At 37.8% G+C, this 19779-nt stretch overlaps 1 protein-coding gene across 2 annotated transcripts; it reads left to right on the plus strand.

Annotated features, from left to right (window-relative positions):
* The first annotated feature begins 4569 nt into the window (after positions 1-4569).
* LOC122088956 (probable helicase senataxin) lies at positions 4570-15477 on the plus strand. 2 transcript variants are annotated; one of them, XM_042658339.1, is made up of 8 exons: positions 4570-4743; positions 6443-8023; positions 10751-10939; positions 11306-11401; positions 11490-11652; positions 11797-11923; positions 12027-13793; positions 13970-15477. In XM_042658339.1, the coding sequence occupies exons 2-8, from the start codon at positions 6616-6618 to the stop codon at positions 14396-14398; spliced, it is 4179 nt and encodes a 1392-aa protein (XP_042514273.1). In that variant the 5' UTR covers positions 4570-4743; positions 6443-6615; the 3' UTR covers positions 14399-15477. The 2 variants fall into 2 exon arrangements, with proteins under 2 accessions (XP_042514273.1, XP_042514271.1); XM_042658337.1 differs by having other exon boundaries at positions 6446-8023.
* Positions 15478-19779: the final 4302 nt, after the last annotated feature.

Below are 19779 nucleotides of genomic sequence, written 5' to 3' on the forward strand. Positions count from 1 at the left end.
GACAGAGGAGGATTTGTCGGGATGAAGATATATGAGGGTATTTTCGGGTTTTCAAAAAGTTTCAATGAACCTAATGGCCTAACCTGAATAAGATGCTAACGGTGTTAAATTTTGTGGGTGTAAATGTAATTTTTTGTTTTTTTAATAGGGATGTTGTAATTATAGCAAATGGCAGGGGAGGTTGATGTAAAAAATCCTTTATTTTTCATATATATAAAATGAAAAATACTTCAAATAATAGATTTTTATTATCACTTAAAATAATAAATGGGAAAAAGTTTTTTGTGGGGGGAGTATGGCCCTTGCGTCCAGATATATAGGAATAAAATGACCACCTAGTCCCATGAAATGGAAAATGACATGTACATAAATGTTTCCTTATGTGTTCTTATTGGCCATTTGCTCAAGCACAAGTACTATATTTCCCATCAGGAAAAAATTCCGTTATATAATTATAGAGATTTATTTGGGAGGTTTTATTTGGTGGTCTATCTGGAATGCGAGGAATGACACTCTAAAGGTTTACCATCGACCAGCTTTCGTGTCTACCAGAAAATTTGGACTCCCCCAGTTTCTCCATACTACAAGCTCAATACTAATGCTTCTTTGGTCAATAGTAAAGGGGGTCTAGGCTGTATCCTTCAAAATATTATTGAGTGCCATGTTCTAGCTATATCTATACCAACTAGCTTTCTCACCTCTTTAAGGAGAGGCCTCGACAATTAGAACTGGCCTTCTGGACAATATTGTGGAAGGGGTTGATGAACTAGAGGTGGAATCAGGCTGCCAAGATCTACCATCCCTGATATCTAAGTCTTCCCCCTCCCTTCCCCCTCCCCCAATTGGTGAAGGTGTCGTTTGTAGTTTTGGATATCAAACACGTCGAGTTATTTTCGGAACTGTTTATTCCAATATATTCCAAGGGAGACTAATAGTGTGACTAACTCCTTTGCTATAAAGGTTCTATCTTGTGCGTGTGAAACAAGTTGGTATATCTCCACTTCGTGGATATATAATGTTTGCCATGTAGATACCTTGCAATGGACACGCTTCAATAATAAAATATATTTCTATCGAAAAAAATATATAAATATGGGGATTAAAGAGTTACCAGTACTACTGCATGGTGTATGCTAGCATCCCCATGTGTCTATCTTTCTCCTCCCACAATAGGGGACAAATATATCATTTCATAGAAAGAAGGAGGAGAGAGAGAGAGAGAGAGGCATTATTACATATTACATATTAGTGTTCTTTCTCCAATAAATATATTAAACCGGGGGATTGATGCTAGATAGTGTGGCCTCTACACCCAAACATATAATGAGTGAAATGATCGCCCCTGTGACCCCCCCTCCCTTGTTGGATTGTTTCCATTGGCCCCATGCTAGTACAAGGGCCATATGACCTGGCAATTTTCTTTTCCTTTATCATTATATATCCTTAAACAAAAAAAAAATGATACATTTTGAGTTTCATCTTTTTTTCTAAATATAATCGTTTAGAAAATGTATTCAGACCTTGTGTATCTCATGTATCTGTTTTTTTATAAGTATAATTGTTTTTGAAAAAAAAGAAAAAAGAAAGAGAGAGAGAGAGAACCCTAGTCGTTATTGTAGCGCAAGCTAATACTTTTTAGTCAATCACTATCTCTTAAGAATGGAAACATATTTTTTTTTTCCAGGTTGCTTCATCATGTTTATTGAAATTTTTTATTTTGTTAATATTTATAAATTGGCTTCTCACCTTTTTTTCCCCCTATTATTTTGTTTAAAAATGATTTACTTTCTTCCCCATCCCTCACGTCTCTTTCTCAATGTTTGCTGTTGATATTTCGTTTTTAGAAGGTTCCAAATTGTCTATAGTGAATAGTGAGGTGTAGTGAGCATTCAATGACTGAGAGAGTCGACCAATGCATCTCAACCGTTGGATGCTCACTGCACCTCATCGCCTCACTGCAGACAATTTTGATGCGGTTACCCCATGTTGGGTGGCTTCAACAACCTAAGCTAGGTAATCACGCAACAAAACATATGCAAGCTCCATGTATATGTTATTTGGAGTTAGAACCCATCAATAAAATGAAATGTTCCACTCGACAAAAATAAAAGGATGAAATGATATAGGCTCCTCAGTGTCTATATGTACCATTTATCTTCTTCACTCAAAGAGAGAATGAAGTTAACCCTTCCTCTCATCGGTCGCTTTTGTCTTACTTTTTTTTTTTTTGTTAACCAAGGTGTCTGGGCTAGCTGGTACAGAATAAATAAAAATACACACACACACACACACACACACACTCACACAATGCGTACGACAGGGTTTGATCCCATGACCTCCTCCCCTGGGTGTCGACTCCACAAGCTGAAGCTACCACCATTAGGCTATCCTAGTGTTCGTAAGTCGCTTTTGTCTTACTTGATAGATTAGAAGTTTCATTCCAAAATTTGTATCACTTGTCTGATATCTCAAGTTAGGACCGTCAGGTCATGGGCCGGATGAGTCAATCAATTCTTGTACCTCGCTTCTTCTGCTCATTTTTCTTAAACTGTTTCTACGTAGCAAGAAAACGAATGCACATGTAGACTAGAAGTTTCATTCCAAAATTCGTATCACTTGTCTAATATCCCAAGATAGGACTGTCAGGTCAATCAATTCTTATACCTTGTTTCTTCTCCTCATTTTTCTTGAACTATTTCCACCTAGCAAGAAGACGAATGCGTATGTTAACATGCAACGTCTTCTTTCTCCGATTTCCCTAAACATCTCTTTCCTATAATTCTCCTGGTATCACAATTATTAGGAAACTGAATAAGCTTATCTTGTTGTTATTTATTTATTTTTAAGTTAATATTTTTGTATTTTATATTTTTATAAATTTTAAACGTATATATAACATTTTTGCTGCATGAAAAATTTGGTGGGACACAAATTCTAGTGATCTATACACTCCACCCTCTTCATTAATGTGACAAGTTTTAACACAAGGCCTAGCACACTAGGTGAGATCATGGTGCGGAAAACCCACACTCATCAAGACATCAGGAGGTCTTGAGTTTGGAAATAGGAAAAAAGACAAATAAAATATTTTTTTGAAAATTCTATTTGAAAATTACAACTCAGCATCCAAATGTCTAAAATACCCTTACTTTTTCCACTAAATTTCTAAAATATTCAATATTCCCCATCTATTTTTCCTTATATGCTACGAAGAGGACTGTTTGTCTTTCCTAATCTATTGTGTGGCAATTCAAAAGTTGCCCATTTCTTGGCTTTGATGTATTTATCTGGTAAGTTTCAATTAATAGTTAAAGTTGGTTTGGATCACCTACCCGTACTGGTACTCTTCAAGTACGGACAATTGTGACATGCCATTTTGCTACCATAATTGCCCTTCCTGATGCTCTTAATGGTGGCAGCATGTGAAACATATGCCATCTCCCAATTATATATGAAACCTACTGGTACAAGTAGGTGATCTATGAGGGTAAGAAAAAAAATCTTTACAGCGAACTCTATAACACTTGGGATTTCATATCTAAATAGATGGTCTAGATCATCCACATCATTTGTGTACGTGGTGGTATTAATGGATCAAAGAAAATGATCACATGTTTATGTCTCAAAATCAATTCATAAAAAATCATTCAATCCCATGTGATATTTTGATTTGTGATCATCAAAAGCAAATATGGAAAATTTTTAATTAAATAATGCTACATCGTATATAAATAAGAAGAATAAGTGTGATGAACTATAGCACTAGGGGTTTGGTTGGTAAAGAAAGTTCCGTAACCTAATAGATTGATGGTGTTTATCAACCACATTATTTATGCATTCGACTAATAGATGGTCTTGATCAATCACATCATTTATGCACATGGCATTACTTATTCAAAGAAATCATATATGAGAAAATTAGTCGAGCTTAACCTTTTAAAATAGTAAATATACCTCATGAAATACAAATCATGCCTTAAAATTTCATAAAGATGGATCTAAATTTTCATATGGTTATATGTCTCAAAAGATTCATAAGATACCATTCAATCTCATTCGATTTTTTAATTTGAGATCACCATGGGTATATGTATGTCTTCGGACATCATCGTCATAATCAACAACATTATTATTATCATATAATTGATTGAGTTATGATTTGGCACACGCGTGGAAAAAGTGTCAATCACACCTTAGAACAATTGGATTAAAATTTTATGAACTTTTTATTTAAATAAGTGCAAGCGAGGGTGTTAGTTAAATTCCAATCTGGAAAAATTGAAGCACCTAACCATGTACTTTTATTTTATTGATTTCTTCTATTTGATACTAATAGAGGGAGAAGTTAACTTATATTAGGAGACAAAAATGGCCTTATTCATGATCCATAATCTTGGGTATATATGTTAAAATCAATGGTGGCAATTGTTGTAAATAAAATGAACATTTGGGGCTATTTATAAGTAGAAAGCCTTATTTTTTTCCTTGAAAGGATAAACGAAACAATAAATTAGAGGTAACCCAACTATCTATAGAGCCCGTAAAGTGTTTAACGGTGATCGGAGAATTATCCGTCTGGTGAGGCGGGCTTCGATATTTCCTATATAAACCCGTCACCACATCCTCCCTTTCCTCATATTTGCGTTCTTTCTCTCTCTCTTGGCTCTCGCTCTTGCTCTCCCTGGCTCGCGTTCTCTAGTTCCTCTCTTCTTCTCTCTATCTAAGATTTGGAGCTCACGAGAGGTAAGATTCCGTTTATTTGTCTAGGAACCTAATGCTTATTTTATATGTATAATTTTCTTTTATTTATTTTTGGATTAAATTCTCAACTTGGGGAGTAGTGAATACAGATAGCGGAGGAATAGATCGAAATATTGATATTAATTCGCTTTATTGTTTCTGGGTTTGTGTTCGCAAATTCATCTGTTATCCATTGCTTTTGCAATCAGAATGGATTGCTTCCGGGGCTTTCTATTGTTTGAGGATTGAAAGAGATCGGATTATATTTATAGAGTGAATTCATTGTTTGATTTGAGGATTGTTTCTTCTGGAGTAAGGATTAACGGGTATCTGGAAAACTTTTGCTTGAGCTCTGGTACGTGAAACCCTAACAAAAATGCTGAGTTGCTTTCAGGATAGTTAGCTAAGAAGTGCGTAGAATCTTTTTCCTTGAGGGGTTTTGTTTCGATCCCTGATGTCTGATCGGGCAGCTTTCTTTAGTTAATTGAAGAGTATAGTCTAATAGCTTTTGAGTAGCCGTCGGTCAGTGAGGCGATGGGGGAAGGGGCTAGGTGATCCATGCTGTTCCCTCCCCATCTATTTCCCCATTGGATTTTGAACGTGGTTTGTTTAGTTTTGTTTTGCAATTTTTTTGATCTGGGTTTAAGGTTTGGTTTTTTACCCTCTGAATGCAAATAATGCAATGTTATTTAGGCCTGCTTTTGGCAGTTAGGGTTATCTAGATGTGATTTCCTTTCTGTCTAATTATTAGTTCATTTTATTCATGGGATTGTTCATGCTTGTGAACTTCTGTTCTTTGTTTTTTTCTGGGGGGGGGGTTCTTTTGCTTGGTTATATAGATAACTCTAGTTTGAATCAAGTATTTGTTGGATATGTTCCCTTGTCTTTTGTATTCTATTCTCTGCTAGATCTCACCTGATTCTATGAGTTGGATTAATCTGTTGTACCTTTGACCCAGAGTTGATGGATGATCTTCACTATGCACTGGAGAAACAATGATCATCCATGTAGGGATTATGGACGCCAAGGGATGGAGATTTTAAACAATATTTCCTTGTTTCCATATTTGTGTCTAAAAAGGATCCTTGGGTTTTTCGTTTTGTTAATTTCTTTAATGCTGAAACTTCCATTATGTACTTTCATATGCTCTTTTGATATTTTGTTTCAACATTTCCCTTCAATGTGCTTGTATACATTGGAGTCTATTTCCCAACTTGAACCTGCGACCAGTAGGTTGCAATGGAGCAACCTTACCATGCGCCAATTCCCACGCTCAAATACAGTAATATGGTAAAGTATGGAAATAGATGGAACTGTTTATTCTCTTCCTATAATTTGAGATTCATACACCAGACTGATCAATGCTTATTTATCCTCTTCAGAAAAAGTGCATCTATAAGTTCATTGGGATTGCTCCCCCTTGTGTGCATGTGATTGTCTGTTAGGAACATAGGATTTGTGATTCAACATCCAATAATAATTTTCAGCAATTAAATATTCTTGCAGCTTAAGCATGAGACCCTTTTAGTTGTTATCCTGGAGAAAAGGAATAACTTTAATTTGGTTTAGTAACTTAACGTGGACATTTTGTTAATTCATGAATTTTCCGAGGTGTTCTGTTTACTCCACTTAGTGTATTCTTTTTTGTTAGTTTGCCCATGACTACCACTAATCTTTTTTTGGATGTTCTGAATTTGACTAGCAGGAACGTCACACTCTCAGAAGTTATTTGAGGGTTTCATGGTTCTAAAGAATCTTCCTTCTCAGCGGCATTGTTGGCATGTGATGTGCTTTTCCCTGTAAAAGAAAACCACAAAAAGTAACACGTAGTGCTGTTTTGAAGTATATTTTGTTTTGTATGCCTTTACATATGAGATGGGTTGTCGAGGAAGGCCTTTCTTTGATCTTAATGAACCCCCTGCTGAAGAGGACGAGGAAACTGATGGTGTCCTCTGCTTGCAGCCTCAAAAGGCACTGCCATCGTTGAATTCTCATGCCTCTGATTTGTTTTCTTCATCTGAGGGTTCTCAGAGAATACTGAATAACCATGCTTTCTCCCATGCATCCTCTGTTTCGGGCTTCCAACCTTTTGTTAGGCCTAAGCATGTAAATAGCTCTGAAAACGATGTTAAACAGAAGAAGGTAGATGATTTGAATTCCATGAATGCTTCATCTACATATGGTGAGGAAACTAAAACAACATCACCGTTGGCTGCCGGCCCTGCAGATTCCCAAGGTGTGGAAAGAGAGGAAGGGGAATGGTCTGATGCAGAGGGTTCTGCTGATGCCTTTGGAATGAATTCAGACAATGATAAGCGTGAACAATCAATTAATGTTAATGGTGAAAATGCAGAGACACAGGAACTGGCTGAGAAAACTGATCTTTCTGTTACTAACAAGGCTTCTGAGAGTATCTCTTGTGATTCCCAATTGCCTCAGGGTGACAAGGATGAATTCACAAACATAATCAAGGATGAGAACTGGAGTTATGCTTCTTCAGGATTGGATCTGGAGTCATCAGAAAAGATGGGTAACAACAGCCGACATTTAGAGGCTAATGCCAAAGGGGACACGAACATTGATGGACTGGAGGAGTTGTCCTTGGTTGTGAATAAAAAAGAAGTTAAAGGAATTGAAGCAAGTCATGCGCTTAAGTGTGCGAATAATCCTGGGAAGAGGCATAAGCTTGACCAACACAAGGAGGCAATGCTGGGGAAAAAACGTAGCAGGCAGACAATGTTTCTTAATTTGGAGGATGTCAAACAAGCTGCACATATCAAAACGTCAACGCCAAGGCGGCAAACCATTTCGTCACCTTTAACTGCCCGTACAGTTAAGGAAATTCGAAATATTCCCGCTCCAGCTGAGTGTAGTGTAGAAAGAACTGGCAAGGATCAGAAACAAGGAGATGCGTCATTTGATGAAGGAGGCACTCTAATGAATATTGGTGACCAGAAATCTGAATCCAATGGTGATACAGGCCAAGGATCTCAAGCAAAGTCTAGGAGGCTAAACAGTGTTGAAATCCTTGCAGAGGTACATCAACCACCCATCCTGAGACAAAGTTCATGGAAGCAGCCATTGGAATCTAGACAACTGAAAAATCCACTGGTTCCAGCTAGGAAACAGGCTGTTCCCAATCAAAATTCCATGGACCTAAAGTTGGGTAACAAGAAGCATCTTCCTTCCAAGAAACAAACTGCGAATAGCACACAGTCTCAGGATACCTCTGTGGAACGTCTTCTGCGGGAGGTGACTAATGAAAAGTTTTGGCATCATCCAGGTTTGTAATCTTTAACTCATATTGTCTTGTTATCTCTTGACATTTTACTTTCAGCTCTTTATTTAGGCCTTTCAGTTGGTTCCTGTGCACATTGCTGTTCAATTGTTTGCTTAATTGTGGGGAATGGAATGTAAAGGCAAGAATCTTATTTTCCTTGGAGAAACAAACTAACTTTAATTTTCTTAGTTCTTTTAAGTGTAAGCTCTCAGGTGCTCAAGTGTACCAGACATTGTCACATGAAAAATTTCCATTAAAAAAGTAGCATATAATTATATAGTATTATTATTATGATCCAAAATTTAAAAATTAAGTGGCTGACTGGAAACCAGCCATTAAACTATCATGCAGCCGAATGTCTGGCGATTTGACTCTGAAATGACTCTTATGCATGGTAAATGGCTTAATAACTATGCCCAAAGCTATGTATGACCTATGTAATGGTGGAATTGATGTGGAGTTTGTGTTGTGTTGAATTTTGAATTCTCGAAACAGAATTATGATTTGCTTCAGGCTCCATTCGTGACAAGAGCATTCCCATTATGGGAGCTCCTCCATCACATGTTTTGACAAAATCATGAGTTATTCAGCCATAAGGGATATATTTCCTTCGTTTCTTTCCGTAGTAATGATAATAGTCATTATAATGAAAATGATAATTTATAGGGGAAGTGTTTTCTGTGGGGGAGTGTGCACGGGGTCCAATGGGACTGCACTGCATGAGGAAGCATCAACAAGGGCATCATCTTGCATTTTACAGGGGCAGGGGCAGTCATTTTGCCCCCATGTGTTTGGGTGCTGGGGCCACACTCCCTCACAAACCATTTTCCCTAATGTATATTAATATATATATATATTTATTATTATAATTACCATTATCATTACTACGGAAAACACTGAAGGAACTATATCCCTGATTGCTAGTTAAGTAATGAATGATATGTTGCCTCCTGGGGCTTTGCCCATTTCCTTACACTTCCCTTTCCTTGGCAGTTGGGTTTTTTGCATTGCTTTGTTTTGTTCTCTTTATGTTCCTCCTTTTCCCCTTATATGAGGTTCCTTGTATCTCTTTTCTTCTTTTTGTAATGAATTCTTTGTTCACCCAAAAAAATGAATAATGTTAATTTTATTAGCATTTATTCATATTAATTGTGGCAAACAAAGCCCTAAGAATTTGGTCTTGCATTTGGTGACTTTTTGAAGTATTGTATGCTCATAGAAAGACTGCACCTTTTGAATTCGAAAGAGAAAAACATTTGTTATTCGGATAACAAATGGTGATAATAGTTTGTAAATTTGTTTACTTTTATGGTGTTTTTTGGATGGTTGTTTTCATGGGCTTAGCTGGAATGCAGCTTTATTTGTGCCACAAGAAGCACTGATCTGACCAATCAAGGCTGTTAGACAAAGAGAGGACCTTTTGTTTTTGGCCACATATCAAATTGGGAAAATTATTTTTTACCGGATCCTGTAAAGGCAAGCTTGACCTCATTGTCTATCAATGTAGGCCATATGGAGTGTTGACCCTGGGAATCCATGATTACTCTTTTTGTTACAATGTGACAAGTTTCAGGCTTCACATCAACTGGAAGGCACACAACAACAACAACAACACTATGTATTAAATTTTGTCCTTGTCTTTTTAGCCATTAAATCAAATTGTCAAATTTGATTTTTCAACCATTTTCCAAAGCTTTAAAATTCCACGTGGCAGAGTCATGTTCTGAATGAGTAGAAAAATTTATACATGCCGAGAAATCTTGGGCACCAGTAAGCTCCCATTTGACATATCAAGTTTTGGAATTTCAGATTTTGACACCATTTTGATTTCTTTAGAAAACGAAATATTTAGATGAAATTTCGGTCCATTTCACAATTTTCGGTCCATTTTGACACTGCAATTTCGATAATAATTTCATTTCAATTTTGATCGAAACCGAATTATTATGCGAAATTTCTAACCATTTGTCATATATTTAGGGCTGTGTAGACTGGCTCTCTAAATGAGCCATGATGGGAACATTGGCCCTTTCAAATTATGGCCCACATCGTATGTTTGGTTCTTCCGCTTTATTTTTTAGTGGTTACAGGTCACTTAGTAGTTTTCTGTCAGAAAGATCCAAGAGGGAATTTTTGCTAGGTGGTAACCTGTTGCACTAAAATTTGACTGGAATAGTGGATAGGAGGGCCTACCTGCTTGTGTTTATTGGTGCCACCTAAGTTCCCAAGGGGCAGATATGAACTGCCAGCTGTGTTAAGTTCCTCTGGGTTTGATTCATAATATCATGTAAGTTTATTTTTTGTTTTCCTTGAACAATTTTTCATAAGCAGCAGATATTCCTGAAATATCTTGTCTTCCTCTTTCATTCTTTATCTTATTTTTTCCCCTCTTCAAGAGCTGGGTGGGGGTTTATTTTTGGGTTTATTTTTGGGGGTGGGGGGGGGGGGAGATATTAAAGGAGTTACTATTTAAGTTTGAAAGAGGTTTAAATATAGCTCGACTAAAAATGCAATGAAGTATGTATAGGAGGAGGCTCACTGTTTGGCATAACAAGCTACCAAGCTTCGTATAACTATATTCTAATTTCTTCTGAGGGTTTTAAGTTTTGACTGCCTCTGTTATCTAGGTTTTCTGCTGTTCTCTTTCTTATCCTAGTTTCTATTTTGAGATTGTATTAAGTTGATGCTTCTCTAACTTGATGGTATGCTCCCCCCTGCCCCCCCAATCAGAGGAGGCTGAACTCCAATGTGTTCCTGGGCGGTTTGAATCTATGGAAGAGTATGTCAGAGTATTTGAGCCTTTGCTTTTTGAGGAATGCCGGGCACAGCTATATAGTACTTGGGAGGAACAAACAGAAACTGTTTCCAGTTACGCGCACGTAATGGTGCGAATAAAGAATGTTGAAAGGCGAGAAAGAGGTAATTAGCTCTCACACTTTTTAGATGCTTTTTTAATTGAATTTCATTTTGGTTAATCATCATTTTTCTGCAAGGTGTTGCCATGTCTCAACGAGTATTATGAACTCACACTAGTGCATAAAATTTAAAATAAAAAAAAGAATGTTAAGATTATTGTCTCTGAAAACTTTTAGGATTTTTGCTGTGCTTTGCTACAAATTTTTATGCATTATTTTGTGTTCAATCTGTATTTGTTTATAATTGTTTTGTGAAGCTCCATAGTTGTGTTTGCTTACCTGTGAGTATTCTAGTGAGTCTCTGATGATGGACAATGTCCATGGCTTTTGTTTTTGTTTTAAAAATTATGAATTCATTTTTGGGATTCAGGATGGTACGATGTAATAGTTCTTCCTATGCATGAATTCAAGTGGACATTTAAGGAAGGTGATGTTGCAGTTCTTTCATCTCCGAAACCTGGAACAGGTTTGATATGAGCACTGATTTTCTGTTTGTTCCGATATGGTATTTATGTTTATGGTTGATTATCTAAACTTAATATTGTATCAAGCAGTGAGATTTAGGCGGAACCAACCTGGTGCAAGTGAGGATGATGTTGAGGCCGGGGTCACTGGCCGTGTAGCTGGTACTGTTAGGCGACATATTCCTATTGATACTCGTGATCCTCCTGGCGCCATCCTCCATTTTTACGTTGGTGATACATTTGATCCTAACAGGTTGGATTTGGACCATTGGTTTTTTCTTTTGGTTGGCTTTGTTTGGTTATTTGCATTTCATGCATTAGTAATTTTCGCTCTTAAGCTATAACATCCTCGCCAGTGAGTAATTTTCAATGATTTTTTTTCTTTGTGACTTTTTAGCAATGATGATCATATTTTAAAGAAATTTCATCCCAAGGGTATCTGGTTTTTGACTGTCCTTGGTTCTCTGGCGACTACCCAACGCGAATATATTGCCCTGCATGCGTTTCGTCGTCTCAATTTGCAGGTCATATCCCTATCTTATAAGACAGAACTTTGTAATGCTATGTATTTGTTATAATTACTTGCATGCAAAGTGGTATATAAAACCTTTGTATTGTTCTCTGCAGATGCAAACTGCAATCCTTAAGCCTAGTCCAGAGCAGTTCCCAAAATATGAAGAGCAGCCCCCTGCCATGCCTGAATGTTTCACTCAGAACTTCGTTGAATACCTACACAGAACCTTCAACGGGCCCCAGTTGGCTGCTATTCAATGGGCCGGGACGCATACTGCTGCTGGAACGAGTAGTGGCATGACTAAGAGGCAAGATCCGTGGCCTTTCACTCTGGTTCAAGGGCCTCCAGGAACAGGGAAAACACACACCGTCTGGGGAATGCTAAATGTTATCCATCTTGTTCAGTATCAGCACTATTATACTGCTCTGCTCAAGAAACTTGCTCCTGAAAGTTATAAGCACGCTAATGAGAGCAATTCTGAGAGTGTCAGCACAGGATCAATTGATGAGGTTCTTCAAAGTATGGATCAGAACCTCTTCCGTACACTACCAAAACTCTGTCCGAAACCTAGAATGCTTGTGTGTGCTCCTTCAAATGCAGCCACTGATGAATTGCTTGCACGTGTTCTTGACCGTGGATTCATTGATGGCGAGATGAAAGTCTATCGGCCTGATGTGGCCCGAGTTGGTGTTGATTCACAAACACGCGCTGCACAGGCTGTTTCTGTTGAACGAAGAACCGAACAACTGCTAGTTAAGAGCCGTGAAGAAGTTATTGGATGGATGCAGCAGTTAAGAGTACGCGAAGCTGAATATTCACGTCAGATTGCTTATCTTCAGAGGGAACTAAATGTTGCAGCAGCGGCAGGCCGAGCTCAAGGATCTGTTGGAGTTGATCCTGATGTTCTTGTTGCTCGGGACCAAAGTCGGGATGCATTGCTGCAAAACCTTGCAGCAGCTGTGGAAGCGAGGGATAAAAATCTGGTGGAGTTGTCCCGCCTTCTTATATTAGAAGCAAGGTTTCGTGCTGGTAGTAGCTTCAATCTGGAAGAAGCTCGTGGTCATCTGGAAGCAAGTTTTGCCAATGAAGCTGAGATTGTTTTTACTACAGTTTCAAGTAGTGGGCGTAAATTGTTTTCTCGTCTTACTCATGGTTTTGATATGGTTGTTATTGATGAGGCAGCCCAGGCTAGTGAAGTTGCAGTTCTTCCTCCTCTCTCTCTGGGTGCAGCTCGTTGTGTTCTTGTTGGGGATCCACAACAGCTCCCTGCCACTGTTATTAGCAAGGCAGCTGGGACCTTGTTATACAGTAGAAGCCTCTTTGAAAGGTTCCAGCAAGCAGGCTGCCCTACAATGTTGTTATCTGTGCAGTATAGAATGCATCCCCAGATCAGGGATTTCCCATCAAGATACTTCTACCAAGGGCGTCTGACCGATAGTGAAAGCGTAGCTAAACTACCAGATGAGCCTTACTATAAGGATCAATTATTGAGACCTTATGTGTTTTATGATATCACGCATGGACGGGAGTCCCATAGAGGAGGATCTGTCTCTTATCAGAATATTCATGAAGCACAATTTTGTCTCCGCATTTATGAGCATCTTCAGAAGACTTTGAAATCCTTGGGTGTAGGCAAGATTTCCGTTGGCATAATAACACCATACAAACTGCAGTTGAAATGCCTTCAACGTGAGTTTGAGGAGGTTCTGAATTCAGAAGAAGGTAAGGACCTTTATATCAATACTGTAGATGCATTTCAGGGCCAAGAACGTGATGTCATTATAATGTCCTGTGTTCGGGCCTCAAATCATGGTGTGGGCTTCGTTTCTGATATTCGCCGAATGAATGTTGCTCTCACTCGTGCAAGAAGAGCACTGTGGGTACGGGAATTTTCGTTCTCTTACATTTTACCTTGTTGTTTGGCACATGCACACGCACACGCACACGCACACGCACACGCACACGCACACGCACACGCACACGCACATGCACACGCACACGCACACGCCATATTGATGGTGACCCCTACTTACTAGATTTTACGTTTTAATAATAGGTAATGGGCAATGCCAATGCCCTGATTCAATCTGATGACTGGGCTGCATTGATCAATGATGCCAAGGCAAGGAGTTGTTATGCTGACATGGAGTCTCTTCCGAAAGATTTTCTGGTCTCTAAAGGACCTCCTTACACTCCGTTGCCTGGTAAGGCTTCCTCTAACATGAGGGGGTTGAGAACAGTTGGACCAAGACATAGACATTTGGACATGCAGTCTGATTCCAGGTCTGGTACTCCATCGGAAGACGAGGGGAAGTTGAATATATCATCATTATCAAGGAATGGAGGACACAGAGATATGAAGCTGCCAGCAGAGAAGTCCTTGGATGATTTCAATCAATCAGGGGAGAAATCTCGAGATTCATGGCATAATGGTTTCCAAAATAAGCAAAGTTCTGCAGGACTGGTGGGGAAGAGAGATTCGTAATCAGAAAATGATATATGGAGATTTTCTCTGCGGCTTGGGGAGTTTTGAGGGCATTAAATTAATATATAATCTTGGGGGGAAAGAAAGCTGCCTGGTTGCGTGTCCACCTGCGCCCAGACGCGGGTGCATGAAATTATTGCCCTATCCCCTATGAAATTAAAAAGTCTCATTCAGATTGGCCCCCACGCTGGTCGGGGCCATGGGAACTGGCGGCCGTCTCTTGCCCATAATCTTATGAAGCTTGCCCCCAGAACTGAACAATTTTAAAGGGAATTAGCTCCATGGATATTTTCTTCTGCAGAAAGCCAAGAGTGGTCAGAACTGGCATATCCTGTTAGTGAAGCCACAGATTGGGAGGATCCAAGAACTAAAAAAGACTCAGCAAGGGGATGCCATTCACTTTATCTTCTGCTTGTCGTCCCATAAGGAACAAAAATGTTAGCAGACTGAATCTGGTGATATGCTTATCCAATAAAAAGAAGGATACTAAGGAAGATGCTTGGCACTCCTCCCCGGGCTTAAAGGAAGATGGTATCTTTGCCAAATCATTTGGTCTTCTTTAATTGGGCTCGCCAAGTGAGGATGACCGCCAGGTTCTTCAAAATTTTTTTCTTGTGTAGATTGGGAAATCTTTTACTAAGGCAAGCAATCCACTTGCGCGGGTCTGCAAGCTTCAATCACTGCCAAACAAGATCCAGTACAAGATATCCTGTCTTGAGCGAAATGACTTGGATTGATGAGGGTTTGGGCCAAGCTTCGCCAATGTGCTTGCCAATTTTGTAGCTCTCATGTGAGCATGCAGTCTACTCTGTGGAGGTATTGTGATATAGAGGAGTGTAAGTGGGTTGCTCACAAGAGAGCCCACATTGCATAGAGGCAGTCAGATGCCTTCGGATAAAAGAATGTTTCATATCTTGTAGGTTCGCAGATTCTTCATGCTCCAGTTTTGGGAGGTAAAAATGTGACTGCAGCCTCAGTAGGTATTAATGATATCTTCATTGTGTACAGGCAATTGCATTGTCACCTGAATTGGGGTATTGTACATTGTTAGCTCTGTAATAATATTAATTCTTTTCTTATGTGCTTGTGACATTGGTGGAACATTTTATGCAAGATTCAAGGGGATACCTGGTTCTACATATCTTTGAGACCCAGAAGGGAATGAGGAAACATTCTTTGTCTATCTAATATGGAAATTGGTCTGTGAACCGTATTCTGCTATGGTAGAACTGCTTACCTTCCTCATCCTTAACAAAGAAGAAAAAATAAAAGGGACAAACGCAGTTAAAGTTGCCACTGCAGTTGCATTGATCGCATAGAGGTGGGTTGCAATTGATGCCAATACAGAGAAAATAAAAACTGTTGTCTGAGATGTCTCGAGAGTTCTAAGCGGAGATCAGTTTCTGCAAAGGAGAAGGAAAAAAACTACTTGACTGGTGGACTGCAAGAATTCCGGAGCGCATGCATGGGCTCTACTTGCAATTGCGGTATGTTTCCTCCTCAAATTCCTAATACAAATCATACATCTCTCAATTTTTCTTCTGTTAAAATGGGTAGGAGAGCTTGCTGCTCTCAGCAGTCGGATTGGAATCCAGGTAATTAAAGCAGAGCCCGTGTGGCCAAAAAAGCATGGAGCAAGTTGGATTGCACCATATGGGTCAAGGATGAAAAAGATTGGGAAGAACTAATTAATAAGGAGATTAGAAGGAGTGCATTGTCCAATTGAGAAATGCTTGCTATGAAGGCCCCGGTATGTGCATACTGGAAGAATCCCCTTTCCCCCACCCCACCCCACCCCACCCCACCCCACCCCACCCCACCTAACCTAAACCAATCGCATTGTACCACATGGACAAAAGTCTTCCATTAAGTAATACCATTACCATAATTTGATAATTTATCTTAGGTATGTATTATAACTAGATGTGTGTGTCAAATTTGAAGTTTTTCTTATCACACGATGAAGTTCCCCACTCTAGCTTAGGGTTACAAACTCTTATAAAGTTTTAGAACCTTCCAAAAATACTTCTCTGATACCACCATGTGCATCTAAGGCCTGCTCATTGAATGAATTCTCATTCATCATGACCTCATAGAAACTCAAAACTAATATTCAATACTCAATGTGGTAACTTAAGAATCACTTTAGTAATAATATCTTTAATTATCTTTGTATTTTCCCATTTTGTGTATCAATTATAGTTGGAAAACCAGATTTTGACCGGGAAGATTTACCCGGGTCGAGTCAAAATTTGAGATTTCTAGTCAAGAGTCACGAAGACTCGCCCTGTGTTAAAAAAAAAAAAAAAAAAAGACTCGAGACGAGTCAAGACGATTCTACATTGACATGAATTTTTAGCCGCATCTTGAAAAACCCACTGAATCTGGTCATTATATCAAAAGACACTTAAAAAATCAAATAAAATCTCTTTATAATCCCAAATCCCAAGACTCCTAACTTAGTAACTTCTCCTACTCCTTCCCTTTTACCAAAAGGAACTTGGGACCCAAGAAACTTCCCCAATCCTAAATCCAAAGTTCTTATTTTATTGGAAGTTCGATTGTTAGAAGATATAATTTATATTTTCTAATCCTTAACCTTAACCTAACGTTCTAACTAAGAGAAAGACTCTTGCCTGCAACTCTCAAATTATTGATATGTGATTTTCTTCTTTTTTTTTTTTTTCTCTGTATTTTCCATATATTTTCTGTATTTTTATGAATTATTTTCATATTTATTGTATTTATATATATATAAAACAAAAAAAACAAGACCCGGCCTAACTGGGTTTAACCAAGTCGACTCACTAGGTTTTTGACCGAACGAGTCGAGTTGAAAAACCTGATTTTCCAATAACGGTATCAATTAAGAATAAACTCCCGATACTCAATGTAGTAATTCTTTTAATTACCTAAAGATTTAGTGTGATCTCCTAAACCAACATTCTCTTTATATGTTTTGCTAGTTTCGACAGCGACATCCAGGCTATCTAATAACTTATCCAAATGTTGTATATGGAATCTGGGTATTACAAATCCGTAAAATATGCAAAATATATATATATATATATATATAATTTATCTAATATGTAATTGGCCCATGACATTACAAGCACAATGAGGTTACTGTTTTAGTTTTCGTTATAGAAGTTGTCATTAGCGTATTCTTGGGTAATTGCCTATTTAAATCCAATGATGCCAATCCATTCCCATGCGGCTGTTGGTAACTACTTGCGATTTAAGCACAAGCACATTCTTTCTCTATATCTGACCTTCCCCATATACACACTTGTATTGTCTTATTTTTTAATCATTGGAAGGTATTTTCACTATTTTGTGATGGTAATCATCTTATCATGGTTTTAAAACAGCTGATGCTTAAAGGTTGGCACATCATAGATTAGTGTCCATAATCCCTAAGTGGATATACTATGTAAAAGAAGAATGACCTTTTGATTTTGTAAGCTAAGGGGTCTGAACTTGGTATTGCACTTCCACTGCACAGGGCCCCATTACTTTTGCATTCCATTGTAGTCATCAAGTTTGTTCTCATGATTCAGACTATTATATACAAGTCAGCCTCATCACACAGCCGATTAAATGAAGCTCAACTCTTGTGTTCCTTCGTTTTCCAAGTAACTAATCTTCTATTCTTTGAAGCAGAACAAGACCAGGAACTTTCTCGAGGAGATTCAGAGCTCTGACTTTTATGATGCCTAAGAGTTCTCTCTGATTGCTATTCATATGGTAAACGTGCAATTATAGGTTGTTGGGTAATTCAGTTGAGATGATTCGCCTTGTTTGAGATGTAGCCTATATAAGTAAGATATTTACTATTAACCCAATGGTTAGAATGCCAAACATTCTTATTCATATGGCACAAAATAGAGGGTGTAGGAAAATTTCTTCCAGTAGACAAGTGGAACCATCCTTGGTGAATTAGTTTTCTCTTTTTCTTTTAGATTATTATATTTAGCTGGCATAATGAAAACATGTTAATGAATTTATATTCAAATTTCCATAAAAAGAATTTTTTTTTTTGGTAGAAAAATTTCCATAAAAAATAATGAGACATCAAAATTCTTGGTCAATGCTACAATCATTGACTTTTGGCCTCCTCTCTTCTCCGGCCCTCTTGTTGAACGAGTTGTTGACACCCAAGAAGGCTTGAAAGGAAGAGCAATGAACTTGGTTGTTTCGTTGAATTTTTATTTTTTTAAAATATCTGTGGACTTTCTAGAAGGATAAAAGAGGAGTTATTTTTTGGTAAAAGAGAAGGAAAATGAGATCTTGTGGTTTCTCATTTGTAATTCCTCTTTCTAGTTTTTTTTTTCTCTTCATATTTGCATATATATTTTTGTCCTCTTTCTAGAAGGTCTAACCTCATTGATTGACCTCAAGGTTGTTGATGGTATTATGTAAGCTTGTAAGATAGGATGCGATCAAATTTCTCTACGCATATACAGTTCGGTGGTAACATCCATGTCCCCCACTGCCATTAAGAGAGACCCGACTCCTCTTTAGAGCGGTGATCGTTGAATCACCATTTGAACATTGTGTCAATCACCCAAGTTGTTATGGGCAAGATGTGAGCGATAACTGGATCACCATTTAGGAGAGGAGTTGAATCCCATTAAGAGTGCATGAAAGGACATTTATAAAAACAAGAAGTGTAGATGGAAGGCAAGCACATATGGGTAGTTGATTCACAAACTTCTCTTATAATAACTTGTCAATTAAGGAAACGGGCTCATCAACTCATGGTATTAGTTAGAAGTAGATACTCTGTAACATATGTATAGGGTCATTAAAGTAAAAAAAAAAACAGATTTTTTTTTTTTTACTTTTTGACTAAAAAGGTCACTCTTTTTTCTTTCAGGTTTAAATTTCACTCTTTTTTCTTTTACGTTTAAATTTTGGGTTGAGCTGAAAATTTATAGGCGAATAAAGAACAATCGGACCAAGTTATGTGCTAAATTTGATCATTAGATGAGCTGCCATGTAACATATATGGTCATTTTGCAAAACTTGGCAACATGTTTGTCCTCTACAACGTACTGTAATATTGTAACTATTTATATGGAAAGTTTTCAAGAATGAATGGAGTTATATTTTCTACCAAAAAAATAAAATAAAAATGGAGTTATATTAAAAACTATACTACAATATAAAATCTTTTAAAACGTTGTTTATCACACATTATTTTAAAAAAAAAAAAAGAAAAAAAGTTATCTAAGTCGACATTGAGGATACACTAGCACCTTTTATCTCTCTCTTCTCACATGAAATGACATATTTTGCCTCTTATGCACAAAACCATTCAGTGTTTCTCATTGGTTGTTCTCTATGCTACTTGCTGATAAAACTATCCTCCAAAAAAA

The sequence above is a fragment of the Macadamia integrifolia genome, chromosome 9, assembly GCF_013358625.1.
Source record: "Macadamia integrifolia cultivar HAES 741 chromosome 9, SCU_Mint_v3, whole genome shotgun sequence".
Lineage (NCBI taxonomy): Eukaryota > Viridiplantae > Streptophyta > Magnoliopsida > Proteales > Proteaceae > Macadamia > Macadamia integrifolia.

Coding starts and splice junctions, on each gene's coding strand:
- LOC122088956 (XM_042658339.1), top strand. CDS start 6,616: ATGGGTTGTCGAGGAAGGCCTTTCTTTGATCTTAATGAACCCCCTGCT. Junction 8,024..10,750: donor AAAGTTTTGGCATCATCCAG/GTTTGTAATCTT, acceptor CCCCCCAATCAG/AGGAGGCTGAACTCCAATGT. Junction 10,940..11,305: donor TGTTGAAAGGCGAGAAAGAG/GTAATTAGCTCT, acceptor TTTGGGATTCAG/GATGGTACGATGTAATAGTT.